At 37.7% G+C, this 24,268-nt stretch overlaps 1 protein-coding gene across 4 annotated transcripts in view; it reads right to left on the bottom strand.

The window, feature by feature from the left end:
• The window catches only part of SENP6 (SUMO specific peptidase 6), a 99,702-nt gene that overhangs the window by 68,855 nt on the left and 6,579 nt on the right, over positions 1–24,268 (bottom strand). For all 4 annotated transcript variants that reach the window (XM_016207368.2, XM_016207371.2, XM_016207369.2 and 1 more), the window contains exons 2-3: positions 7,956–8,049; positions 6,025–6,085 (exon numbers count right to left, since the gene is read on the bottom strand). In XM_016207368.2, the coding sequence (XP_016062854.2) occupies positions 6,025–6,085; positions 7,956–8,049 (155 nt within the window). The remainder of the gene's footprint in view (positions 1–6,024; positions 6,086–7,955; positions 8,050–24,268) is intronic.

The following is a 24,268-nucleotide window of genomic DNA, read 5'->3' as shown; positions in this document are numbered from 1 at the left end:
TGCCCCTCTCCCTTCCTGTCTCTGAAATCGATAAGATATATTAAAAAAAAAAAGAAAAGAAAACGAGTGAATTAGAACTATAAGTCCTCTGAGATTGAAATCTAGGTGCTAATCCTCTCAACCTCCAGTTCAATTAAGAGTAAATCAGAATTACCTGGCGGAGGAAGAACAAGATGGCAGCGCAGGTAGCAGCTGTACCCGTCACCTCCCAAACCACATCAAAATTACAACTAAAATACAGAACCACCATCACTCAGAGCCTCCTGAAATCTGGCTAAAGGGAAGCCCTACAACCAGGGAACTGAAGAAGCACGGAGACCGGTAGGAGGGGTGGAGACACCGGCGGATAGGGGCTGAATCACAGAGATGCGGCGGAGGGCCCACACCCGGTGCTGTGGGTTAAACCTGGGAGGGAATCTCAGCAGTGGGAGTTTCCCGGAAGAGTGAGGGGTCCTAGCCCCACATCAGGCCCTCAGCCCAGGGCTCCAGGGCCAGGAAGAGAAATCACCACAGCTTCGGGCTGTGAAAACCAACTGGACTGTGGCTGAGGGTCACGGAGGTTGCGGGAGCCCCAGGCAGCTCCTCTTAAAGGGCCCGCGTACGGACTCACTCGGATGAGCTTCCTCTGAGCCCAGCGCTGGGCAGCAGCTTGAAAGGACCTGGGACACTCGGGGAGGAACTAACCTGCCTGAAATCCGGGCGAGAGGTGGAGGGGCAGCTTCCTCCCAGGCAGAAGAGCTGGCAGAGGCCATTGCTCCTTTGGCGAGTCCTCCCTGCACACAGCTGGCAGGCAGGCGCCATATTTAAATCACCAGCAGGTGACTCACACCTACTACACAAAGCCACTCTACATATCCCAAGAGACATAGCAGCTCTACCTAATACATAGAAACAAACACCAGGAAGCAGCCAAAATGTGGAGGCAAAGAAACATGTCACAAAGGAAAGAACAGAAGAAACCTCTAGAAGAGGAACTAAATGAAATAGATCCAAGCAAGCTGACAGATACAGAGTTCAGAATTTTGGTTATAAGGATGCTCAACCATATTAGTAAGAGTATGACAAAAATAACTGAGAAAAATCAATGACATAATAAAGTGCCAATTTGAAATGAAGGCTACACAAACTGAAATGAAGAATAATTTACAGGGAATCAACAGTAGAGTAGAGGACACTGAGAATCAAATCAGAAATTTGGAACATGAGGAAACAAAAAACACCCAACCAGAAGAGCAAAAAGAAAAAAGAATCCAGAAATACAAAGATAGTATAAGGAGCCTCTGGGACAACTTCAAGAGGCCCAACATTCGTATTATTGGGGTGCCAAAAGGAGAAGTAAGAGAGCAAGAAATTGAAAACCTATCTGAAAAAATGACAGAAAAGTTCCCCTACCTTGGGAAAAAAATAGACTTACAAGTCCAGGAAGCACAGAGGGTCCCAAACAAGAGGAACCCAAAGAGGCCCACAGCAAGACACATCATAATTAAAATGCCAGAAGTTAAAGACAAAGAGAGAATCTTAAAAGCAGCAAGAGAAAAGCAATTAGTTACCTACAAGGGAGCACCCATACGACTGTCAGCTGATTTCTCAACAGAAACTTTGCAGGCCAGAAGGAAGTGGCAAGAAATATTCAAAGTGATGAAAAACATGGAACTACAACCAAGATTGCTCTACCCAGCAAAGCTATCATTTAGAACTGAAGGTCAGATAAAGAGCTTCAGAGATAAGAAAAAGCTAAAGGAGTTCATCACCACCAAACCAGCACTGCAGGAAATGTTGAAGGGTCTTCTTTAAGAAGAAGCTAATGGATAAAAGAATCTAACAAACTAAATAGATCCAGAGACATTGGCGCAGGCAACAGACGATCACATTTCAGAGGGAAGAGCGAACGGGGGTGGAGGGTGGGAAGAGATTAACCAAAGAAGTTATATGCATATATGCATAACCCATGGACACAGTTAATAACGGGGTGAAGGCCTGGGGAGGGGGTGGGAGCGAGGTGGAGGGGTCAATTGGAGGGAAAAAATGGGACACCTGTAATACTTTCAACAATAAAGATAAATTAAAAAAAAAAAATTACCTGACTCAAACTTTGAGTAAATAAAAATTACCTGGGTAGTTTGTTAAAACAAACTGCAGTGCCTGACCCTTACAGTTTATTCTGATTCAGTAGGTCTGGGGGGGCGGGGAGGCGCTGAGAATTCCATTTCTAACAAATCCCCCGATGATGATGATATTGCTGACCAGGGGATATTTGGAGAACCATTGGATTAAGGTGATCTGAGATTGCTAATGCTCCAGTTATTATCCAGAAGTAAACATATATCCCCTTTACAGGAAGATAATATTACCCTAGGCCTCAAATTATCTACCATCATAAGGCGGCTCATCAAAACAAAGGGAAACTACTGAAAATAAGAACAGAATTATAGGGGATGAAATAACAAGGTTATCACACTCTCATTTACATTAGTAAAGAACAGAACCACTTAGTGATGAAAAAAATAAAAATTAAAAATACCGCCACTTCTGCATTTGGTAACCTTTTCTTCAGAGAAAACAGTGTTATCATGGAAAGGTAATAATTTAGAAATCAAATAGACCTGTTGTCTCTTTCTAGCCACATAACTTTCCTTGTAATCATGGGGTTATGAACAAAATACATACACAAATTGCCAATCCCTGGAAGGGGCAGATAGGAAATCAGTAACTATTAGATCCCACTCAATTAGAAACACATATATCTTCAAATAGATTGCTCATAAATTATTTTATCATAAACAATAATATTAAGCTGCATTCAGCCAAGAAAAATTAGACCTATCCAGTCATTTTGATCTAGGCCTATTCCCTTGCTGTTTTTTTTAATGGCCTAAGTCAATGTTTCTTTAAATGTGGTCACTAGATAAGCAGCATCAACATAATTTGGGTACACTTTAAAATGCAAATTTTTGGGCCCCACTCCACACCTCTTAAATCAAAAACTCTGGCAGTGGGGTCAAGCCATCTGTTTATCAAACCTTCCAGGTGATTCTGATGTACACTAATGTTGAAGAGCCACGGCTCTGGATGGTTTTGATATATATCATGTTAAGAATCTTGAAAGCAAAAAGTTTCCATTAAAGACTGTTCATCTAAATTCATTCCTCTATATAGTTAATTACAACTAATATTTATTGAGTGTCTACTATAAATAGGCATTACATTAATTACTTTATGTTCAATATCTCATTTAATCTCCATATTCATATTTTATACATTTCAGTAATTCTTCAGAGGAGGATTCAGCAACTGTACCTGAAACATCAGATCAATTAATTGATGCTACTGAATGACGGACAGGATTAACACCCTCAAATTTCCCTTTTTTTTCTTCTCAATAAAATCTCTCCACCACATATCATTTAAACTTTATTGAAACCCTATCCCTATGTTATGGTTACTGAGCTTAAAAAGCAAAGTAACTTCTCCAAACTAGTTAAATGGATTTGAACAAAGGCTGATCTGATTCCTGTAAAGTACAGCACAGGGGATATAGTCAATAATATTGTAATAACTATGTATGATGCCAGGTGGATACTGGAAATATTGGGGGAACACTTTATAAAGTACATGATTGTCTCACTAGTATGCTGTACACCTGAAACTAATACAAAATAATATTGAGCGTAAACTCATTTATGTATTGTCTTTAAAAGTTGGACCTTTATATATTTAGCTCATTTAGTCTACGGAAAATGTCTGCATAGAAATTACTAGATAAGGTTAGTTCACAAAGACCAGCCAGTCAATTAAATCAGATGTAATATTTATATACAAAAGTCTATTTTCATTTTTTATTTCAAATATACATGTTAATTTCATCATGACAACCATTTCACTTCAGAATCCTAAGGCAGAAAAAGATGGCCTTGCTTTTGGCCTGAGTTTGTTACCTGGTTGTAATAAGTCACAGGAGATTTCAGTCTTTTATTTTATTTTATTTTTATACTTTTTATTGATTTTTAGAGAGAAAGGGAGAAGAGACATCAATGTGAGAACATAACATTGATCGGCTGCCTCCTGCACGCCCCCTACTGGGTATCAACTGATGGTACATCAATCAATGGTACATCCAGTCACTGGAGTACTAGGTAGCAATAAAAGGAAGATCTCTAAATACTTTGCTATATAAATTGATCTACAGTCTGTAATGTTAAGTAAAAAAAAAACCGAGGTGCCAAACAGTGTGGATACTATAAGGAGAGTGGTATATTCTTATAATTAAAATAAAATAAAAAACAATGGAAGGTGAAACCACAGTGGGTTGCCTACAGTAGATGAAAGAGAAAGCAATGGAGCAAATCAGGTCAAAAGCTAGACTTCTCTGTAGATTTCACTTTGGAAACACGTGAATATTTTTTATATGTATAGAACTAATTAAATTAATTTTTTTTTTTAAAACAAAGTTAAAAAACAAAAAACAAAAACCTAGCTCTCAGCCAGCTGGTGGAGTGGAATAAATAATTTCAACACAGTAATTTAAATATACATTCCTAGTGGGATACACCTGGTAGTGCCACCAAACAACAAGGAAACAAACAGAATAAAAAAAATTTGAATCATTTTATTAGTAATTGTATTTGTATTGGTGGTGTAAAATTATTTAAAGTACCTAATAGGACAAAGCAAATAAACAACGAAGTTATCATCATTAGGAACCAAGACACTAAACCCAAAAGACACATATTTCACAACATAATACATTTTTTCCAAGGCAATAACCACCAAAAGCAAAGACAAAAGAAAGACTAGTGAAAAAAACTGCTTTAAAATATTAGCAACTAGTACCAAAGCAACATGCCAATGTCTCCAAAAAATGGTATTTCATCAAAATAAGAAACCCTTATAATATGCATCATTATTGTATGTACTAATATGCAAAGAAATTTTTTAAATTAAACTATGTCATGCAATTATAATATACATCTAGATAGATTTCACACATCAAAATGTGAATAAATGTGTATCTCAAACTCAATATAAACAGAATTCCTATGAATCAACAATATTCTAAAGATCAAATAGAAAAATAGGCAAAGGATAATAACTGACAGTAATAAATAAAAAAATGGAGTACATATATTAAATGTGTTCAATCTCACTCATAATAAAAGAAATGCATATTAAGACTGCATTGAGATATTTTTCACTGGCAAAAATCAAAAGATTGATAACACTCTAACAAAAGTTTGAGGAAACAGCACTCTCAGACATTGCTGATAAAAGTGTAAATCAGGTATAACAAAATTAGAAATGTATCTGTCCTAATACGGCAGCTCTACTTCTACACCCTACAGATATACTTGTATGTTTGCAAGATAATCCATACAGAAGGCTAATTTACTCAGAATTATTTTAAGGGGAAAAGGTTGATAACCATAAATATGGTGGTATTGGATAATAATGGTACATCATAAAATGAAATACCCCTAAAAAAAACCTGAGGATACTCTTAATAAACTCTCATGGATGGTCTCCAGATACCTTAATTTTTTTTTTTAGATTTTTTTTTTTTTGGTGGGGGGGAAGAAAGAGATGGGGAGAGAGAGAGAAAGAGGAACATGTGAGAGTGAAACATCGATCGGCTGCCTCCTGCACACCCCCTACCAGGGATTGAACCTGCAACCCTGGCATATGCCCTGATCGGGAATCGAACCAGCCACCTTTCGGTACATGGGACGATACCCAACCAACTGAGCCATACTGGCCAGGGCAGATATATTAACTTATAGAGGACTAGAAAAAGTGTGTATAGGATACTACCAATTATGTAAGTGTAAGGGGGTGAGACAAGAATATACATTTTTGTCTTAACACAACATATCTGATGGGAAAAACAAGAAACTGGGAACACCTTGCCTCAAGGTAGGAAAGAGAGAGGCTGGGACTTACAATTTAAAAATGTTAACAATTTCTTTTGAAATATTCACTTTTAGTATATAAACTAAAAATATTTTTAAAATTAAAAAAAGCAACACTTGCCTTTTTTCCTTTTGAGGTTTCAGAATCCTCATCTTCATCTACACTGAGTAGATTTGCCTCACTGCATAGAAAATAAGGGGGGGAAAGACCTTAAGTGGCAATTACAACCCATACATTAAATTCAGAAAAATAATTCAGGGATCAGCAAACTTTTTCTGTAAAGGGCTATAGAGTAAATATTTTAAGCTTTGCAGACCATATGGTCTCCATATCAACTACCCATTTTTTCCATTATAGTATAAAAGCTCCCACAGATTATATGTGTGGCTGTGTTCCAATAAAACAATTGATAAAAATCCAGTGGTGGGTTAGATTGGGCCTATGAGTCATCGTTTGTTGATCCCTGCCATAACTGAATATTTGTTTTCTTATATGTGGATTTCATATATGGTCGCTCATTTTTACTTTCAGTCTTGGATTTAAAATTAGGGGGAAAGGACAGAGAAACAAATAGAGAAGAAATAAAATAAGAAAACGTTAATTAATTAAAAGAAAGTAATTCCAATGGTATTACTACAGTAAAAGAGTTATACCTCTACCACTCTGAAGGAAATAACCCTTCACAGAGAATCACTGGCCTGAGATTCTAAAAGACCAGACTGATACATCTATTAATAAACAGTTCATATTCATCTCAACATGTTCAAAAAGGTAAAGTCCCTGAAAATCCACTTATAAAGATGAATCAAAGAGTATGATTCATAAATGAAACATACAGAACAGGGAGCACCTTAAAGGACAATTTTTTTACATACCCATGACAAATCTTCTCACAAAGAAACTCAAAATACACCCTTCTGAAGACAAGTCTACTAAGCTATTTTTAGTAAAACCCTAACTATAATAAAAATGTAAAAGGTTTGTTTCATTACTGTTTATATACATCCCAACTTTTTTAATACTAAAAATTCTCTCCTTCCAAACATTTTACAAAATGTTTAAAAAGTGGTATACTTTCTACTCAATTTCATTCTAATTTTTCAAAACTACATAGATACTAGATGTAACAAAAAACTATTTTAAATTAAAAAATAATCAGAAATGAAAGACCCTAAAATACCAATTTTAGGTGAGAAAATTACCAGTTCTAAGCTCTCCTTCAAATAAAACTTCACTTCAGTTCAACAGCTCATAGGTGAAAACACATAAAGTGGTAATGATGAATGGAGATGTTGCCCAGAAAGAAGTGAAGCATTTACAATATTCAGCCAATATACTCTGAATGGCTTCTTATATAAAATTTCTAAACATATTTATAGTTTTGGTAGAACTTAGTGTATGTATTTGTGTTTCTCTAAATTTGCTGTTTGTTCTGGTTAGGGGCAAAACCAGATCAATAAACCAAGGAACGAATGGCAATGCTGGATTTGTAATAGAAATTCTGCACGATGCAAAAGGTTCTATTAAAGCCATTATTTGAAATTTTTTACGGAAGTAACTGCAAGTACATTACCAAGTAAGCAAAGTGTTCATTATAACTTCTGTCTGGGCCAACACCTGTGTTTATCATTTATAGTGTTTCTGCTTTCTCTGGTGGTAATCTGATCTAAGATGGATGTGGTGGTTAAGGGTGCAACTGGGAAGAAAGTTGCTATAGGACTTAAACTTTCAAACAAAATTCAGGGATCTTAATCTGGGCTTATTTTTTTATTAAGGAACATTTCTTTAGTTGGAAATCTGTAGTATGGTTGATATTTAATCATAAGGTTACATAAATTACATGCACATATTTATACACTTCAAAAGAGAGAAATATAGCAGCAAAATTATTTACCAATAAAGAATTGCCTTTTCTTTCCTTAATGCTATTATAACAGTTCAATATTTTCTTAAGAATACCATACTCTTAAAAATACTTCCATGGAATATAAATGATTTTTCTACTGAAAAGTTTCATTCTTATAAAATATCTGAGGGGAAAAAAGTCTTACTCTTTATCTGTATCTCCTTCACTTTCTTCTCCATGATCAAAGCTCCAATTATTTTTAAAACCTCCATCTCTCTTAGATTCTGATCTAGTCAAAGCTGGAATAAAAACAGAGATAAGTATTCATTAATACAGCTATTAACTATAAAATAGAGCACTCCCCAAGCTCTTTGCTTAGTCTTATTTTCTTTTCACTTGCTTATCTTTGACTTACGAACACCTTATTTCCTCTAAAGAGAAACAGAACACTTTAATGTTATTTATATGTGTGAGTTTGCTAGAGAAAGATGTTCAAATTAGTAAAATGTTTTAAAAAATGGGGGGGATGCATGAATATGTATGAAATATTTAAAAAATCAACCCTGTATCTCTATAATTGACCACTGATTCTAGAAATCAGTGCCTTTAGTTTGCTTGCCTTATTTATGAGACCCATAACCAGACCACTTTTTTTTACCTCCATCATCTCTGCCTTTTAACAAAAGAGAAACAAATCAAACATGTCAGTGTTGACAATGTGGTGAATCTGATTTGTCAAAAAACAACAAAAACTCTCCATATCAGAACACCAAACACACTCATCATGAGTTTTAAAATTTTTATAAGTGCATAGCTGAAATCCCTTGAAGCTATAAACAACTGGAAAGTAGGAATCTGGAGAGAGAATTAAACTTCTGAAGTTGTCACTTGAAACCATGTGGCAAAAACCTGATGGCCCAGACCAGAGCCTGGTTTGTAAGATCAAGTTTGCAGCCACAGAGCCCTGGCCAGTGTGGTTTCAGTTGGTTAAGCATGGTCCCATGCACCAAAAGGTTGCTGGTTCGATTCCTGGGGTCAGGGCACATGCCAGGGTAGCAGACTCAATCCCCATTAGGGGGTGGGCAGGAGGCAGCCAATTGATGTTTCTCTTTCACATCGATGTTTCTCTCTCTCTCCCTCTCCCCCCCTCTCTTTCTAAAATCAATAAAGACATACAAACATACATACATACATATGTGTGTGTATGTATATATATATGTATATATATTTTTAAAGTTTGGGGCCACAGCAAGATGAAAGGTCAGACCAAATACCAGAACACCTGAAGGGCAACACACTGACAGGGTGAATTAGGAGAGAAAAAAGTAATTCACTGAAGAAATCAACAATGGGAATATTAATGATATCCTGTCCTTGGCTTTGGATTTTTGGATTGAACTGAAGACAAAGTGTATCCACCCCATGGTTAGGGAATTCCTAACCATAAGCTCACAATTACTCAGATTTGGGACCAGAAGTTTCATAACTTACATGGCCCAAAGAAGTCCATAATTTTAAGTCTACAAGAAAAGATGCTCAATGTCACTAAACATAAGGAAAATGCAAATCAAAACTGTAATGAGATACTAGTTCACACCCATTAGGATGACTATTTAAAAAGAAATTAAAACGAAATATAATTAATTAGTATTGAAAAAGATGTGGAGAAACTAAAACTCCTATGCACTGCTGGTGGGAATGTAAAATGCTGCAGCCACTGTGGAAAAAGTTTGCCAGTTTCTTAAAAAATTAAACAAAGAATTACCCTGTGATCCATCAATCCCACTTCTAGATATATACCAAAAAAATAACTGAGGGCACGGACTCTGACACTTGTACACCAATGTTACAGCAGCATTATTCACAATAGCCAAAAAGTGGAAAAAACCCAATGTCCAGCAACAGATGAATGGATAAACAAAACATGCTCAGCAAACACACACAAATTCAGCCATAAAGGAATGAAATTCTGATACATGCTACAACACGGATGAACCTTGAAAGCATTACACTGAGTGAAATAAGCCAGACACAGAAGGTCAAATATTGTATGATTCCATTTCTATGAGGTACTTAGAATAGGCGAACTCAGAGACAGAAAGTAGAATAGCAGCAGCTAAGGGAAGAGGAGAATGCAGAGTTATGGTTTTCTTTGTTGTTTTTTTGTGTTTTTGTTTTTTACTTTTTAAATTTATCTTTATTGTTGAGAGTATTACAGGTATACCATTTCCCCCCGCAACTGACCCCCCTCCACTTCGCTCCCACCCCCTCCCCAGGCCTTCACCCTGTTACTGACTGTGTCCACGCGTTATGCATATATGCATATAACTTCTTTGGTTAATCTCTTCCCACCCTCCACCCCCCTTCCCTCTTTCCTCTGAAATATGATCGTCTGTTGCATGTGTCAATGTCTCTGGATCCATTTAGTTCATCAGATTCTTTTGTTCATTAGCTTCTTCTTAAAGAAGACCCTTCAACATTTCCTGTAGTGCTGGTCTGGTGGTGATGAACTCCTTTAGCTTTTTCTTATCTCTAAAGCTCTTTCTCTGACCTTCAATTCTAAATGATAGCTTTGCTGGGTAGAGCAATCTTGGTTGTAGTTCCATGTTTTTCATCACTTTGAATATTTCTTGCCACTCCCTTTTGGCCTGCGAGGTTTCTGTTGAGAAATCAGCTGACAGTCGCATGGATGCTCCCTTGTAGGTAACTAATTGCTTTTCTCTTGCTGCTTTTAAGATTCTCTCTTTGTCTTTAACCTTTGGCATTTTAATTATGATGTGCCTTGCTGTGGGCCTCTTTGGGTTCCTCTTGTTTGGGACCCTCTGTGCTTCCTGGACTTGAAAGTCAATTTCTTTCCCCAGGTAGGGGAAGTTTTCTGTAATTATTTTTTCAAATAGGTCTTCAATTCCTTGGTCTCTTTCTGCCTCTTCTGGCACCCCAAAATTAAGAATGTTGGGCCTCTTGAAGTTGTCCCAGAGGCTCCTTATACTATCTTTGTATTTCTGGATTCTTTTTTCCTTTTGCTCTTCTAGTTGGGTGTTTTTTGTTTCCTCATGTTCCAAATTTCTGATTTGATTCTCAGCGTCCTCTACTGTTGATTCCCTGTAAATTATTCTTCATTTCAGTTCCTGTAGCCTTCATTTCAAATTGGTACTTTACTATGTTACCGATTTTCTCAGTTATTTCTCTAACCATCTGCTTAAACATCCTTATAACCAAAATTCTGAACTCTGTATCTGTCAGCTTGCTTGGATCTATTTCATTTAGTTCCTCTTCTAGAGATTTCTTCTGTTCTTTCCTTTGTGACATGTTTCTTTACCTCCACATTTTGGCTGCTTCCAGGTGTTTGCTTCTATGTATTAAGTAGAGCTGCTATGTCTCCTGGAATATGTAGAGTGACTTTGTGTAGTAGGTGTCCTGTAGGGTCCAGTGGCTCAGCCTCCCCAGTCACCTGAGCTGGGCCTTCTAGGTGCTCCCGTGTGGGCTGTGTGCACTGTCCTGTTATAGTTGAGCCTTGGTTGCTGTTGGCGTCCCTGGGAGGAATTTACCCCCAGGCCAATCAGCTGTGAGGACCAGCTGCAACTACAGCCAAAGAGCTGCTGTGCTGGAGACACCTCTATGGAGCAGGATTTACTTCAGTGGAGCTCTGTTTCACCAAGTGCACGCCTTGAGTGTGTCACTCGTGGATGTGGTAGAGTTGTAATCCAGCCTGGCCGAGTCTGATCACCAGGTGCACTGTCTCTGGGGCCTCCCAGGAAGTGCAAAGTCAGCCTCTGCCAGTTCCTTGCCCAGGGCCACCCAGCATGAGCTACACAGCAAACTGTAGTTGGCTGCTACTTGTGCTGGGCTTGGAGGTGTCCAGGAGAGGCCAAGCTATGAGCCAATGCAGCTGCCACTAGTGTCAGGCCTGGGGCCACTTATCAAGCCGTATGGGGCCCGCTGCTGCTTGTTTGAGAGATTTTAGGAAAGTCCTAACCATAAGGCTCGAGAGGCCACTTGCACAGAAAAGCCCCTGGAAATGGCCTGGATGAGTGTGCAGGTGGGGAGGGGCGGGGCCTCGGGAATCACGGGGCAGGGCCAAAGGTGTAAATCAGGTGCTGGCGATTCCAATATGGTGCCTTCCTGCCAGCTGTGTGCAGGGAGGACTCGCCAAAGGAGCAATGGCCTCTGCCAGCCCTTCTGCCTGGGAGGAAGCTGCCCCTCCACCTCTCACCCGGATTTCAGGCAGGTTAGTTCCTCCCCGAGTGTCCCAGGTCCTTTCAGGCTGCTGCCCGGCGCTGGGCTCAGAGGGAGCGCGTCCGAGTGAGTCCGTGTACGGGCCCTTTGAGAGGAGCTGCTGGGGCTCCCGCAGCCTCTGCAACCCTCAGAGACAGTCCCCGCTGGTTTCACAGCCCGGAGTTGTGGGGATGTCTCTTCCCAGCCTGGAGCCCTGGGCTGGGGGCCCGATGTGGGGCTGGGACCCCCTCCCTCCTCCAGGAAAACTCTGCCGCGGAGATTCCCTTCCGGGTTTAAACCATGGCACCGGGTGTGGGCCCGTGGTCGGGTCTCTGAGATTTAGCCCCGATCCGCCCGCGTCTGCGCCCCTCCTACCAGTCTCGGTGCTTCTTCAGTTCCCTGGTTGTGGGGCTTCTGTTCAGCCAGGTTTCAGGAGGCTCTAAGTGACGGTGGTTCTGTATTTTAGTTGTAATTTTGATGTGGTTGCGGGAGGCGGCGGGTGCAGCTGTTATCTACGCCGCCATCTTGTGTTTCCTCCTTTCCAGAGTTATGTTTTAATGGGTACAGTTCTTGTTTAGAATGAAGAAAAAGTTCTCGAAATGGATAGTGAAGGTAACTGCACAACATTATGAACATACGCAATACTAATCCACACAACTGTACACTTAAAAATGGTTAAAATGGTAAATTCTATGTTACATATATTTTACCACAAGAAGGAAATGTTTGTAAAGGGGGAAAAAAACCCCCCACCAAATAAAAAAACTTCTAAATGACTAACAGAATTAAATATAAATCTTCTCTTAATAAATATAAAACTTAGGGGGTTGAGGGGAGGTAGAAGAAGGTAAAGGGGGGGATAAATGGTGATGGAAGGAGACTTGGTGCAGTAAACACACAATACAATATACAGATGATGTATTATGGAATTGTACACCTAAAACCTGTATAATTTTATTAACCAATCTGTCTCCCACTTTCCCTCTCTCTCTCTATATATAAAATATATATAATTTCAATGTAAGCCTCAAAAGTAGAATTTCAAAAAATGTGAGTTCAAAACCAAAAATATCATTAAAGAGGAATTAAGTCATCAGGGGTAAATCTGAAACTTCTTCATATGTATACTGGAGTTAGACAAATAAGTAAATATATAATGGAGCAAGGTTTCTCCCTGTCAGAGAAAGAGGTTATAAAAAAGCAAGTGAGGAAATCTAGAAGAAACAGAGTCCATTACAGTAAGAGGTATCAGTATGAGCTCATAGTTATTTGATATATATATATGGACAGCTAGATACAGAAAGAAATGTAGATATGTATTATACCATGGTAGTATACAGAGCTAAGGCTCTGTCCTCTGAGGTCTAGGAGCAGTGACACCCCAGTACAGTAAGAAAACCTACAACCATATCTTGCTTTCTAAATACCATTCTCCAATAAAAGAAATCAGCACTGCAAAGAGAAATGAATGATTCTAGGGAGAAGGCAGAAAAAATACAAGACAAGCCTGGAGTATTTTTTCGTGCCAGAAAGCAAGGAGGTGCTTTAAAAAAAAAAAAAAAAAGATGGGGGCATGTGAAAAGATTAAAGGAATCAATCTGAAAGAGCCTCCCAATAGCTAAACAATACTCTGGTTTCTCTTCAGATATAAACCTTTCACCTTTTATCAACAGCTAAATAAAAGTGAAATAATTTTAGCAAAAATAAGTAACAGTATTGGACGACAACCCCCCAAAATAAAATAAATACTCATGAGTCCATACTGCTATAAATAAGTGAATAAATAAAAGGGGAAGACAGACATGTCTTCCTTACAGAAGAATCCAAATAATTTATGTACAAACTCTCTCTTCTAAGAGATGAAACTTAATTCCCCTTCCCTTCAGTATACACTGGACTTGGTAACTCATTTCCAAAGAGTTAACAATAGAAGGGGCAATAAAGTAAATTGACACTGAGAAACCTGACAATCACTACCTCAGCCAGGTATCCAAGGTATGATCATCAAAAGTGATGTCTCATTCATAGCATATGCAGTCATGCACTACATAATAAAGTTTCGTAAAAAACGAACAGCATATAATATATGAAGATTATATATGTATTAAAATGTAACTGAAATATTCCTATCACTTAGTGATGTCATAGCCATCTTAATGTCTATGCATTACACAAATAACATTGTGTAACAATTGCCTACAGTATCAGTACTGCTATATAGGTTTGTAGCCTAGAAGCTGCAGGGGAACAGAATTTGTCACTCCAAAATGTGTGTCTTTGGCTTAAGGATTAATTTAGGTTGGTTAACTTTAAGAAACAGCAGACATGGAAGAAGCTCTGAAAACAGAGAGGCAAGTTAACAAAAACAGCCAGTAGACAGTGAAAAGTCAAGAGACATTATTTTATGCACTAAAAGAACTGGGGTTCTGTACACACAATTCTAACAAATCTAGTCATATGATTTCCTAATTGACAGCAGATAAGAATCTATAAATTAAATGAAAGACCATAACCTCAAGAAAGTGGTAACTACCAGTGAGAAAAAACATAAAAAGCAAACAAATTTTAAAAACAAGTTTAGAGCGACAAAAACTTAATCCTCAAAAGTCCTTCAGAGTATCACATTTCAACATGCTGCTATGGCTGACATTTGAAATGAGAGTGGAAAATTACATTCACTATACACCACTTACAAAATTCAGAAAAGAGAAAGATAAACCTTGAGAGAGCCCAGATAAGTATCACAAATCAAGTATATGCATTTTTCTCTATACCCTCACTAAAATGAAAGGAATGAAAGGAGAGGAAAAAGCAGAAACCCATAAGAACAAAAGAACCCAGAAAGGGAGGTTAACAGCAGATGTGCAATGTAACTAAATCAATGAAAGATGGAAATTGGATGGATGGGTAAGAACTGTCTTAGTTAACTAGAGAAAACAAACCTAAATGCCTATGAAGGCACAAACAGAACCAAACTGACAAAAGAAAAAGAAGATTTGAACATTGCTGTATCAATAAAAGAAATGGAATTCATTATTACAAATCTCCCCATAAAGAAACTCAGACCCAGAAGGCTTCTCCAGTAATTTCTTGAAAACTTTTAAGAAACAGGAATAGCCCTGGCGAGTGTGGCTAAGTTGGTTGGGAACCGTCTCATGCACCAAAATGTTGCTGGTTCAATTCCCAGTCAGGGCACATGCTTGGGTTTAGGGCTCAGTACACAGTGGAGGGCATGCAGGAGACAACTGATCGATATTCAGCTCTCACACCTCTTATGTCCACACTAAACTTATGTCCACACTAAAACCTGCAAACAGATGCTTATAGAAGCTTTATCATAACTGCCAAAACTCAAAAGCAACCAAGATGTCCTTTAGTACGTGAATGGATACTGTGGTACATCCAGGCAATGGAATATTATTTGGCACTAAAAAGAAATAAGCTATCAAGCCATGAAAGGACATGAAGGAAGCTAAAATGTACAATACCAAGTGAAAGGAGCCAATTATGAAAAGGCTACATACTGTACGATTTTAACAACCATTGTCCCTTAGTCTCCATGGGAGATTTGTTCCAGGATGCCACTCGGATTCCAAAATCTGCAGATGCTAAATTCCTTATATAAAACTACACAGTATTTGCGTAAGACCTACACACATCCTCCCATATACTTTAAATGATCTCTAGATTACTTATAATACCTAATACAATGTAAATTCTATCTATGTAAATAGTTGTTATACTGTACTGTTTAGGAAATAATGACTAGAATAAAGTCTGTACCTGTTCAGACACAACCATGGCAGGCCTAACCACAAAGTACACACCAGCAACAATGCAACATTTCCCCCCCAAATATTTTGACCCATGGTGGTAGAATCTGTGGATGCAGAATCTGCAAATACAGAGGGCCAATTGTATATGCATTCTGAAAAAGGCAAAACTATGGAGACACTAAAAAAAATCAGTTGTTTCCAGAGATGAGGTGAAGGCAGGGAGGAGCTGAGGGATGAATAGGTGGAGCACAGGTTTTTATGGCAGTGAAAACACTCTGTATGATGCTACAATAATGGATGCATGCCAGTATACATTTGTCCAGACCCATAAACTCTACAACACTAAGAGTGAACCATAATGTAAACTATGGACTTTGGGTGATTATAATGTAATATAGGTTTATCAATTGTAACAAATGTACACTTTGATGGGGGATGGTGATATTGGTGGAGGCTATGCATGTGCAAGGATAGGAGGTATATAGGAAATCTCTGTATCTTCCTTTCTACTTTGCTGTAAACCTAAAAAAATAAGAAAAATGTTTGCATGGTTAGGAAAAAAATGGTACTCTTTTTCCAGTTTTATTGAAATATAATTGACACACAGCACTGTTTAAATTCAAAGTGTGCAGCATAATGACTTGACTTACATGTATTGTGAAACGATTACCACAAGTTAACATCCATCATCTCATAGATACAAAAAAAGAAAAGAAAAAAAGTGCTTTTTCCTTGTGATGAAAACTCAGGATTTACTCTCTTAACAACTTTGAAATATACCATATAGGAGTGTTAACTGTAGTGATCATTTTATACATTACATCCCCATTGCATTACTTATCTATCTTATAAAAGGAAGTTTGTATCCTTCGACCACCTTCATCCAAGTCTTCCACCCCCATCCTCTGCCTCTGGTAACCACAAATCTGATCTTCTTCTAGGAGTTTATTTTCTTTAAAGATTCCACATATCATACAAATTTGTCTTTCTCTATTTGACTTATTTCACTTAGCACAATGTCCTCAAGGTCCATTCACATTGGTACAAATGGCAGCACTTCATTCCTATGGCTGAAAAAAATCTTTGTGTGTGTATGCATGTATATACATTACATCTTCTTTATCCATTCATTAGTTGATGGACACTTAGATTGTTTCCATGTCTTGGTTATAGTAAATAATGCTGCTAGGAACACGGAAGCGCAGATGTCTTTTTGACATAGCGTTTTTATTTTCTTCAAATATAAGTGGAATTGCTGGATCACATGATAGTTCTATTTTTAATTTCTTGAGGAACCTCCATACAGTTTTCCATAGTGGCTATACCAATTTGCAATCCCATCAACAGTACATAAGGGTTTTCTTTCTCCACATACTCTCCAGTATTTGTTATCTCGTCTTTTTGTTGACAGCCATCTAACGGGCCTGAAGTGATATCTCATTGTGGTTTTGATTTGCATTTCACTGATGATGAATGATACTGAGCACCTTTTAGTGTATCTGTTGGCCATCTAAATGTTTTCTTTGGAAAATGTCTATTCAGGTCCTTTGCCAATTTTTTAAGTTGGATTATTTGATTTTTGTGTTGAGTTGTGTGAGTTCTTTATATATTTTGGATATTAACCCCTTATCAGATATATGGTTTGCAAATATTTAATAAAGTCTTTAAAATATTTTTTACTGTAAAGACAACATAAAGCATATACTACAAATAGATTTTCAAATTGTTACCACAGCCTGCATAGTTGACTGGCACTCTCTTACTGTCATAAGAATTAAAGAAATGAACAGTAATTAATAAAAACCAACAACAAAAGTTATAATGCAAAGTACCATAACACCAAAGCATTTCCTGTCTTATGAAAAGCAGAAGACATTAAGAAAACAACAAATGACTACATTAAAAAAATTCTGCTCATAAAAGTATTCTATTTATTTAAAAAATAAGTAATTTCATAAGACATGTTCAATCCATATAATTCAATCAAGATTTACTATCCAGAGCATATGAAGAACCCCAACATTCCACCAGAAAAACAAAATGGGAGGAAGAAAGGAACAAGCAATTAAGAACAGAGGAAACACACACACAAAACACAAAAACTCATTGGGTGCTTTTGTTTAGTTTACATATGAATCCCAAGCACACAGAATAGAGATTAACTCTAGGTTGGCACTAAATATTTTTTGAATATTGAACAAGAAATGAACATTTTTTAATGCAGCAATAAAAATACAGTAAGTTTTCACTTAACATCATCGATAAGTTCTATGACTTTAAGTGAAATGACATATAACAAAGCCATGATATAATTTTAGCACATATCATCACTTTGGCTCAAATAAATGCATAAAAATTTTAAAAAAAGAAAAAAAAAAACAGTTAAGTTCCTACTGCATCTTATCAACATAATGCAATGACACTGAAGGAAACACTGTTATTCAAGGACCTGCTGTACAGTTGCTCCTCAATTTATGAGCGTGTTATATCCCAAAAACCCCACCCCTAAATTGAAAATATGTCGAAAATGCACCTAACCTTCCAAATGTCACAGCTTAGCCCAGCCTACCTTAAACATGCTCAGAACACTTATATTAGCCTACAGTTGGGCATAATCATCTACAATGAATACACTGTAGAGTAACAGTAGTTTACTCTTGTGACTACATGCCTGACTGGAAGCTGTACTCGCTGCTGCTGCCCAGCATCACCGGAGAGTATGGAACAGCATGTCATGCCTAGGAAACGACCAAAATTCAAAGTTCAAAGTATGGTACCTACTGAATGCATATCACTTTCACACCACATAAAGTCAAAAAATTTTAAGTTGAACCATCATAAATTGAAAAACACCTGTATTCCCCCCCGCTATAAACCAGAATATTAGAAATTCAAAGAACCGTCTGATAACCCCATCAGATTGGCAAAAACTAAAACATCAGATAATATCAAATGGGTAATGATGTGTATAAACAGGAAAGCTTAAAAAATGCTAGTCAAAGAACTTTGGAGATCAATTTAGCATACCTAGGTGAAGCTGAAATTGCACATGACCCAATAATTCCATTGCTAGGAGACACTAGATGAGGTGTTAACAAAGTACAGCCTGCTGACTATTTTCATAAAGGCCATGAGCTAAGAATGGCTTTTATATTTTTAATTTTTACATGGTTAAGGGAAAAAAATTATTAAGAATATTTTGACACATAAATTTTAAGAAATTCAAATTTCAGGGTCCAAAAAGTTCAACCAGCAAACCACCACACCCATTTGTATTACCTATTAGGATTTCCTTGCTAAAATGGCAGCACTGAGTTATTGTGACAGAGACTGTTTGGACTGCAAAATGTAAGATATTTACTATCTGGCCCTTCATAGAAAAAGTTTGGTGACTTCCGCCCTAGATAAACACACAGGTACACAGGAAATAAACTTTTAAAAAAAGTTAATAGTAGGAATATGAGATATACTAAGATATTCCTAGTAAAACATATATAATAGTAAAAAGTTGGATACAACATAAATTTCCACAAACGAAAATTTATAAATAAAATGTATATTCATACTATGAAATACTAAATAATAATGAAAAAGAAGCACTAGAGTCCTGGCCGTGTGCTCGGTTGGTTGGAGCGTCATCCTGCACACCAAAAGGTTGAGGGTTTGATTCCCAGTCAGGGCACATACCTAGATTACAGGTTCAAGCCCCTGTCAGAGTGAGTATGGGAGGCAACTGATAGATATAGATATCGCTGTCTCTGTCTCCCCCCTCCCCCCAGTTCTCTCAAATCAATAAACATATCCTTGGGTCTCAGGCGAGGATTAAAAAAAATGATTTTAATAAATAAAAGCACTAGAATCACTTATCAACATTATTTAATCTCTCAAACAATGCTGTAAGAATGGAAAGTTGCAAAAAAAAAATAACAGAGATGATTTATAAAATATGCAAAATAATTTATACACACACACTTCAGGGATATACAGAGTAAAATACAGCCATGGCCAGTGTGGCTCAGTTGGTTGGAGAGTCTGGAAGATAGCTGGATCTATTCCCAGTCAGGGCAAATACATAGGTTGCAGGTTTGATCCCAGGTTGGGACACGAGCGAGAAGCAACAGATTGCCATATTTCTCTCACATCGATGTTTCTCTCTCTCTCCTTTCTTCCTTCCTTCTTTCTTTTTTTCTCTTTCTCTCTCTCCCCCCCACCCTTCCTCCCTCTCTAAAATCTTTTTTTTTTTTTTTTTTTTTTTTTTAAAAAAGAGTAAAGTAAATGAAAACTACCAAATGAAGGATGGTGCTTACCCCTGGAGAGGAGGTAGGAAGATGCCAAAAGGAAAGGGTTTACCCCAGCTTCAACTATATTGGTGATATTTTCTTTAGGCTAGGAAGTAGAATGTGAGTTGGTTTTTAATATGTTTTTTTACTGGTTTTAGAGAGAGAGGAAAGGAGAGGCAGACAGAAACACTGATGAGAGAAAGGCGCCACACCAGCCAGGGCTAGAATGTGAACTTTTAAATATATTACTCTATTTCACATATATTTTACATATATGTGAAATAGAGTAATATATGTGAAATATTTCCCAATAATTTTTAAACTATTAAGATTTTACAATGAAAAAATAGGACAAAATTTTTTTGAAGGATCACTGAGACAGAAGTTAATTTCTGCAACTTAGAAATATAAAAGCAGCAAAAGAAAATATACAGAATTAAATGCAAATATAAGAAAATTCCAGTAAAACAATTTTAGGTGCCTCTGTAGTGTTACAGACCCTCTCTTTCTTAAGAACCTGTCAAGATTCTCCAAAGGCAGTCTATTGGAGCCCTGGGCCACAATGTTAGAAGTTTGAGTACCCTGATGCAGAAACCACATAAAGAGGCCTTTAGGCTCTAACTTTCCATACTTGCCAGAGGTCACACATTTGAATAAAGCCATCTTGGAACCTCCAGACCAGCCAAGCTACCACCAAATGACTACCACAAATGCTATATGAAGCAGGAAAAAAAAAAAAATCACACAGCTGAGGTGATTTTCTCAAATTCCTAATCCACAAACCTTTATCCCTTGGTACAGAAGACAAATAGATTGTCAAATACTACCTCATGATGAAGTCTGAATATATTATATTCTTGGGAGAAATTAAATTAGAATTCTGTGTGAGTCACCAAAACCCCAATATTCTTTGCCTCAGGATCCAGCTATTTATTGTCAGTGTTTTCTGCTTTATTAACTTCATTCCAAGACTTCTATGGACCTTTCGGCAGGATACCAATATGCAGTTTAGTTCTATCCAAGGCTATCATAAGGCAGAAGTCTGGTGCTGTTGGCATTGCTGGAAGCTCACTGATCCTCTATGGAACATGAATATCAAGTGGCATTACCTTATCCCAAAGTAACACAGTTGGTTCTCAATTTTTTAAAATACAGTTAGCTCAAGCTGATGCACACAAAGTTCCAAAGCTAGAAAATCAACAACTCCGTAATGATTGTAAAAGCCAAGTGGCTCCAAATGTTCTTTCAGCTGTACAAGAGGAGGACCATCAAAATGACAGGGGAACTCAGCACTCAGTGAGACGGGCCAATGAAACACTTTAATTGTGAAAGTGCAAACGCATAGCTTGACACGGAGAAAATGGACAGTTCTATAATAAACTTAAATTAAAAGATCAACTTGAGAAACTGTAAAGCCTGGAAATAGTGAAGACAAAGGAGACTCAAAAGCTGATACTCAGCCTGGCTGGTGTGGCTCAGTGGTTCAGCGTCAACCTATGAACCAGGAGGTCAAGGTTCGATTCCCAGTCAGGGCACATGTCCAGGTTGCTCAATCCCCAGTAGGGCATGCGCAGGAGGCAGCCAATCAATGACTCTCTCTCATCATTGATGTTTCTCTCTTTCCCACTCCCTTCCTCTCTCTGAAATCAATTTTTTTAAAAATATGTTTAAAAAAAAAAAAAGGAAATTGGGTGTCTTTTTAAAAAAAAGAGTTGATACTCAAACTTGTGAAGAAAATGCTCAAGATTCTCAGACAAAAACAGCAACAAAAAAGATTCTCAGACTTAATTGCTATTGTGACAAAACTAAATTATTCTTTGATATTTCCTGCGATGATGATAGAGAATGGAGACCAAAGTGAACTCAAGAAAAAAGATTAAATGGCCAAAACATTGGAACTTTTGGAAACCCAATTGGTCCAAACTGTGGCCATTGGAGTTACGGAGGCAGAGAAGATATTGATTTCCATGGAGGAAAGTCAGCCAAGGTCATAATGTCTCCAATATTTAGTGGCAGATTGATATTCACGGTTGTAGGGGCAGAAAGTTTACAGATTCTTGAATAGAGGAAAAACAACAGGTTACTTTACAGTCTATAAACAAGTCTTGGAGAATTTCTAGCTCTTCATGTCCTAAAAAATGGCCTCAACTTTTGCACAAAATGAAATTTACTGTGCACAAGACCAGCCCTATTTTTTCTCCCTGCTGTTTCAAAGATTGTAATACAGTTAATATGGGGGGGGGGGGGGACACGACCCATATTCAAAACCAAGGACGAAATGTTATTTGAAATATCAAAAAACCTTCCAAAAACAAGATAAAAATATGGCTTGTTGGGTTTTTTTTATATACATTACTTAAGCCTTTAGTTTCACATAGCCTCAAGGTAGTTGATAACTTGGGACAAGGCAGAATATCTACCAAACATCCCAATTTGCCTGAGACTGTCCTAAATTTTGGCAATGGATGTCTGTATCCTCTGGAAACAAGAGGTCCTAATTTTTGGTGATAGATGCAAAAGGTCCTGGGAAGTACAAAACCCTAAGGTAGCCCCCAAAATAGGGGCTAAAAGCAATACCATTTTTATTTTTAATCCTCGCCCAAAGATATGTTTATGTTGATTTTTTTTTTTTTAAATATATCTTTATTGATTTCAGAGAGAGGAAAGGAGAGGGAGAGAGAGACAGAAACATCAATGATGAGAGTCATTGATCAAGCCCGCAACCCGGGCATGTGCCCTGACCGGGAATCGAACCCCGATCGCCTGGATCCTAGGTCGATGCTCAACCGCTGAGCCACGCCCGGCCGGGCTGTTTATGTTAATTTTTAGAGAGAGAGGAAGGGAGACAGAGAGGGAGAGAGGGAGAGAGGAAGAGAGAAGGAGGGAGGGAGGGAGGGAGGGAGGGAGGGAGGGAGGGAGGGAGGGAGGGAGGGAGGGAGGGAGGGGAGAAGGGGAGGGAGGGAAAGACTGAAAACAGACATTGATCAGTTGCCTCCCGAACAACCCAGGATCAAACCTGAAACCTTCTGATGTACAGGATGCCTCTCCAACCAACTGAACCAACAGGCCAGGGCAAAGCAACACCATCTTTAGTGTCAAATGAATACTGCATATATTATCTATCCTAAGTACTAATGGCCTTTTTTAGCTGATGATGGCAATTTGCAGCTGATAATAGTGGATCGTCCATTGTTGCATCACTCCAAGTAATGTGACTTAAGTGTACAACTTAAGTGGGTTGTAACTGTGATCATTAACAGTTTGACTTTGACTTTGTAGAATAACTATTGTGTTTTGTACTGATGTAGTCCTGGGGGTTTCCTTCTTAGTTTTTCTTTTGAAATTTCTCTTTTGTTTTTTTAATTAGTTTTTCAATTACAGTTGACATTCAATAGATTAGTTTCAGATGTACAGCATACTGGCTAGACATTTATGTGACTTACAAAGAGATCCTCCCAATAAGCCTAGTACCACCCCCGGCACCACACATAATTACAGTATTACTGACTATATTCCCTATGCTGTACTTCACATCCCCATGACTATTTTGTAACTGCCAATCTGCACTTCTTAAACCCTTCATCTTTTTCACCCAGTCCCCTAACCCCCTCCTCCCTTCTGACAACCATCAAAATATTCTCTGTATATATGAGTCTGTTTCAGTTTTGTTCATTTACCTTGTTTTTTAGATTTCATATACGTGAAATCATATGGTATTTGTCTTTCTCTGACTTATTTCACTTACAATAATACCCTCTAGTTCCATTCAAATGTCGAAAAGAGTTTTTTTTATTTTTATGGTCAAGTAGTATTCCATGTTCCACAGCTTTTTTATCCACTTATCTGCTGATGGGCACTTAGATTGCTTCCAAATCTTGACTATTGTAAAGTATGACACAATGAACATAGGGGGCATATATTCTTTCAAATTAGTGTTTTGGGTTTCTTCAGATATGTTCCCAGACATGGAATTGCTGGGTCATAAGGCAGTTCTATTTTTAATTTTTTTGAGGAAACTCCATACTATTTTCCACAGTGGCTGCACCAAACTGCATTCCCACCAACAGTGCAAGAAGGTTCACTTTTCTCCGCATCCTCGCCAACACTTACTGTCTGCTGATTTATCGATGATAGCAATTCTGACAGGTGTGAGATGATATCTCATGGTGGTTTTAATTTGCATTTCTCTGATAATTAGTGAGGTTGAGCAACTTTTCATTGGCCTATTGGCCCCTCTATATGTCCTT

Source organism: Miniopterus natalensis, chromosome 5, assembly GCF_054644295.1.
Source record: "Miniopterus natalensis isolate mMinNat1 chromosome 5, mMinNat1.hap1, whole genome shotgun sequence".
NCBI classification, from domain to species: Eukaryota; Metazoa; Chordata; class Mammalia; order Chiroptera; family Miniopteridae; genus Miniopterus; species Miniopterus natalensis.
This window is presented reverse-complemented; position numbering and strand designations above follow the sequence as displayed.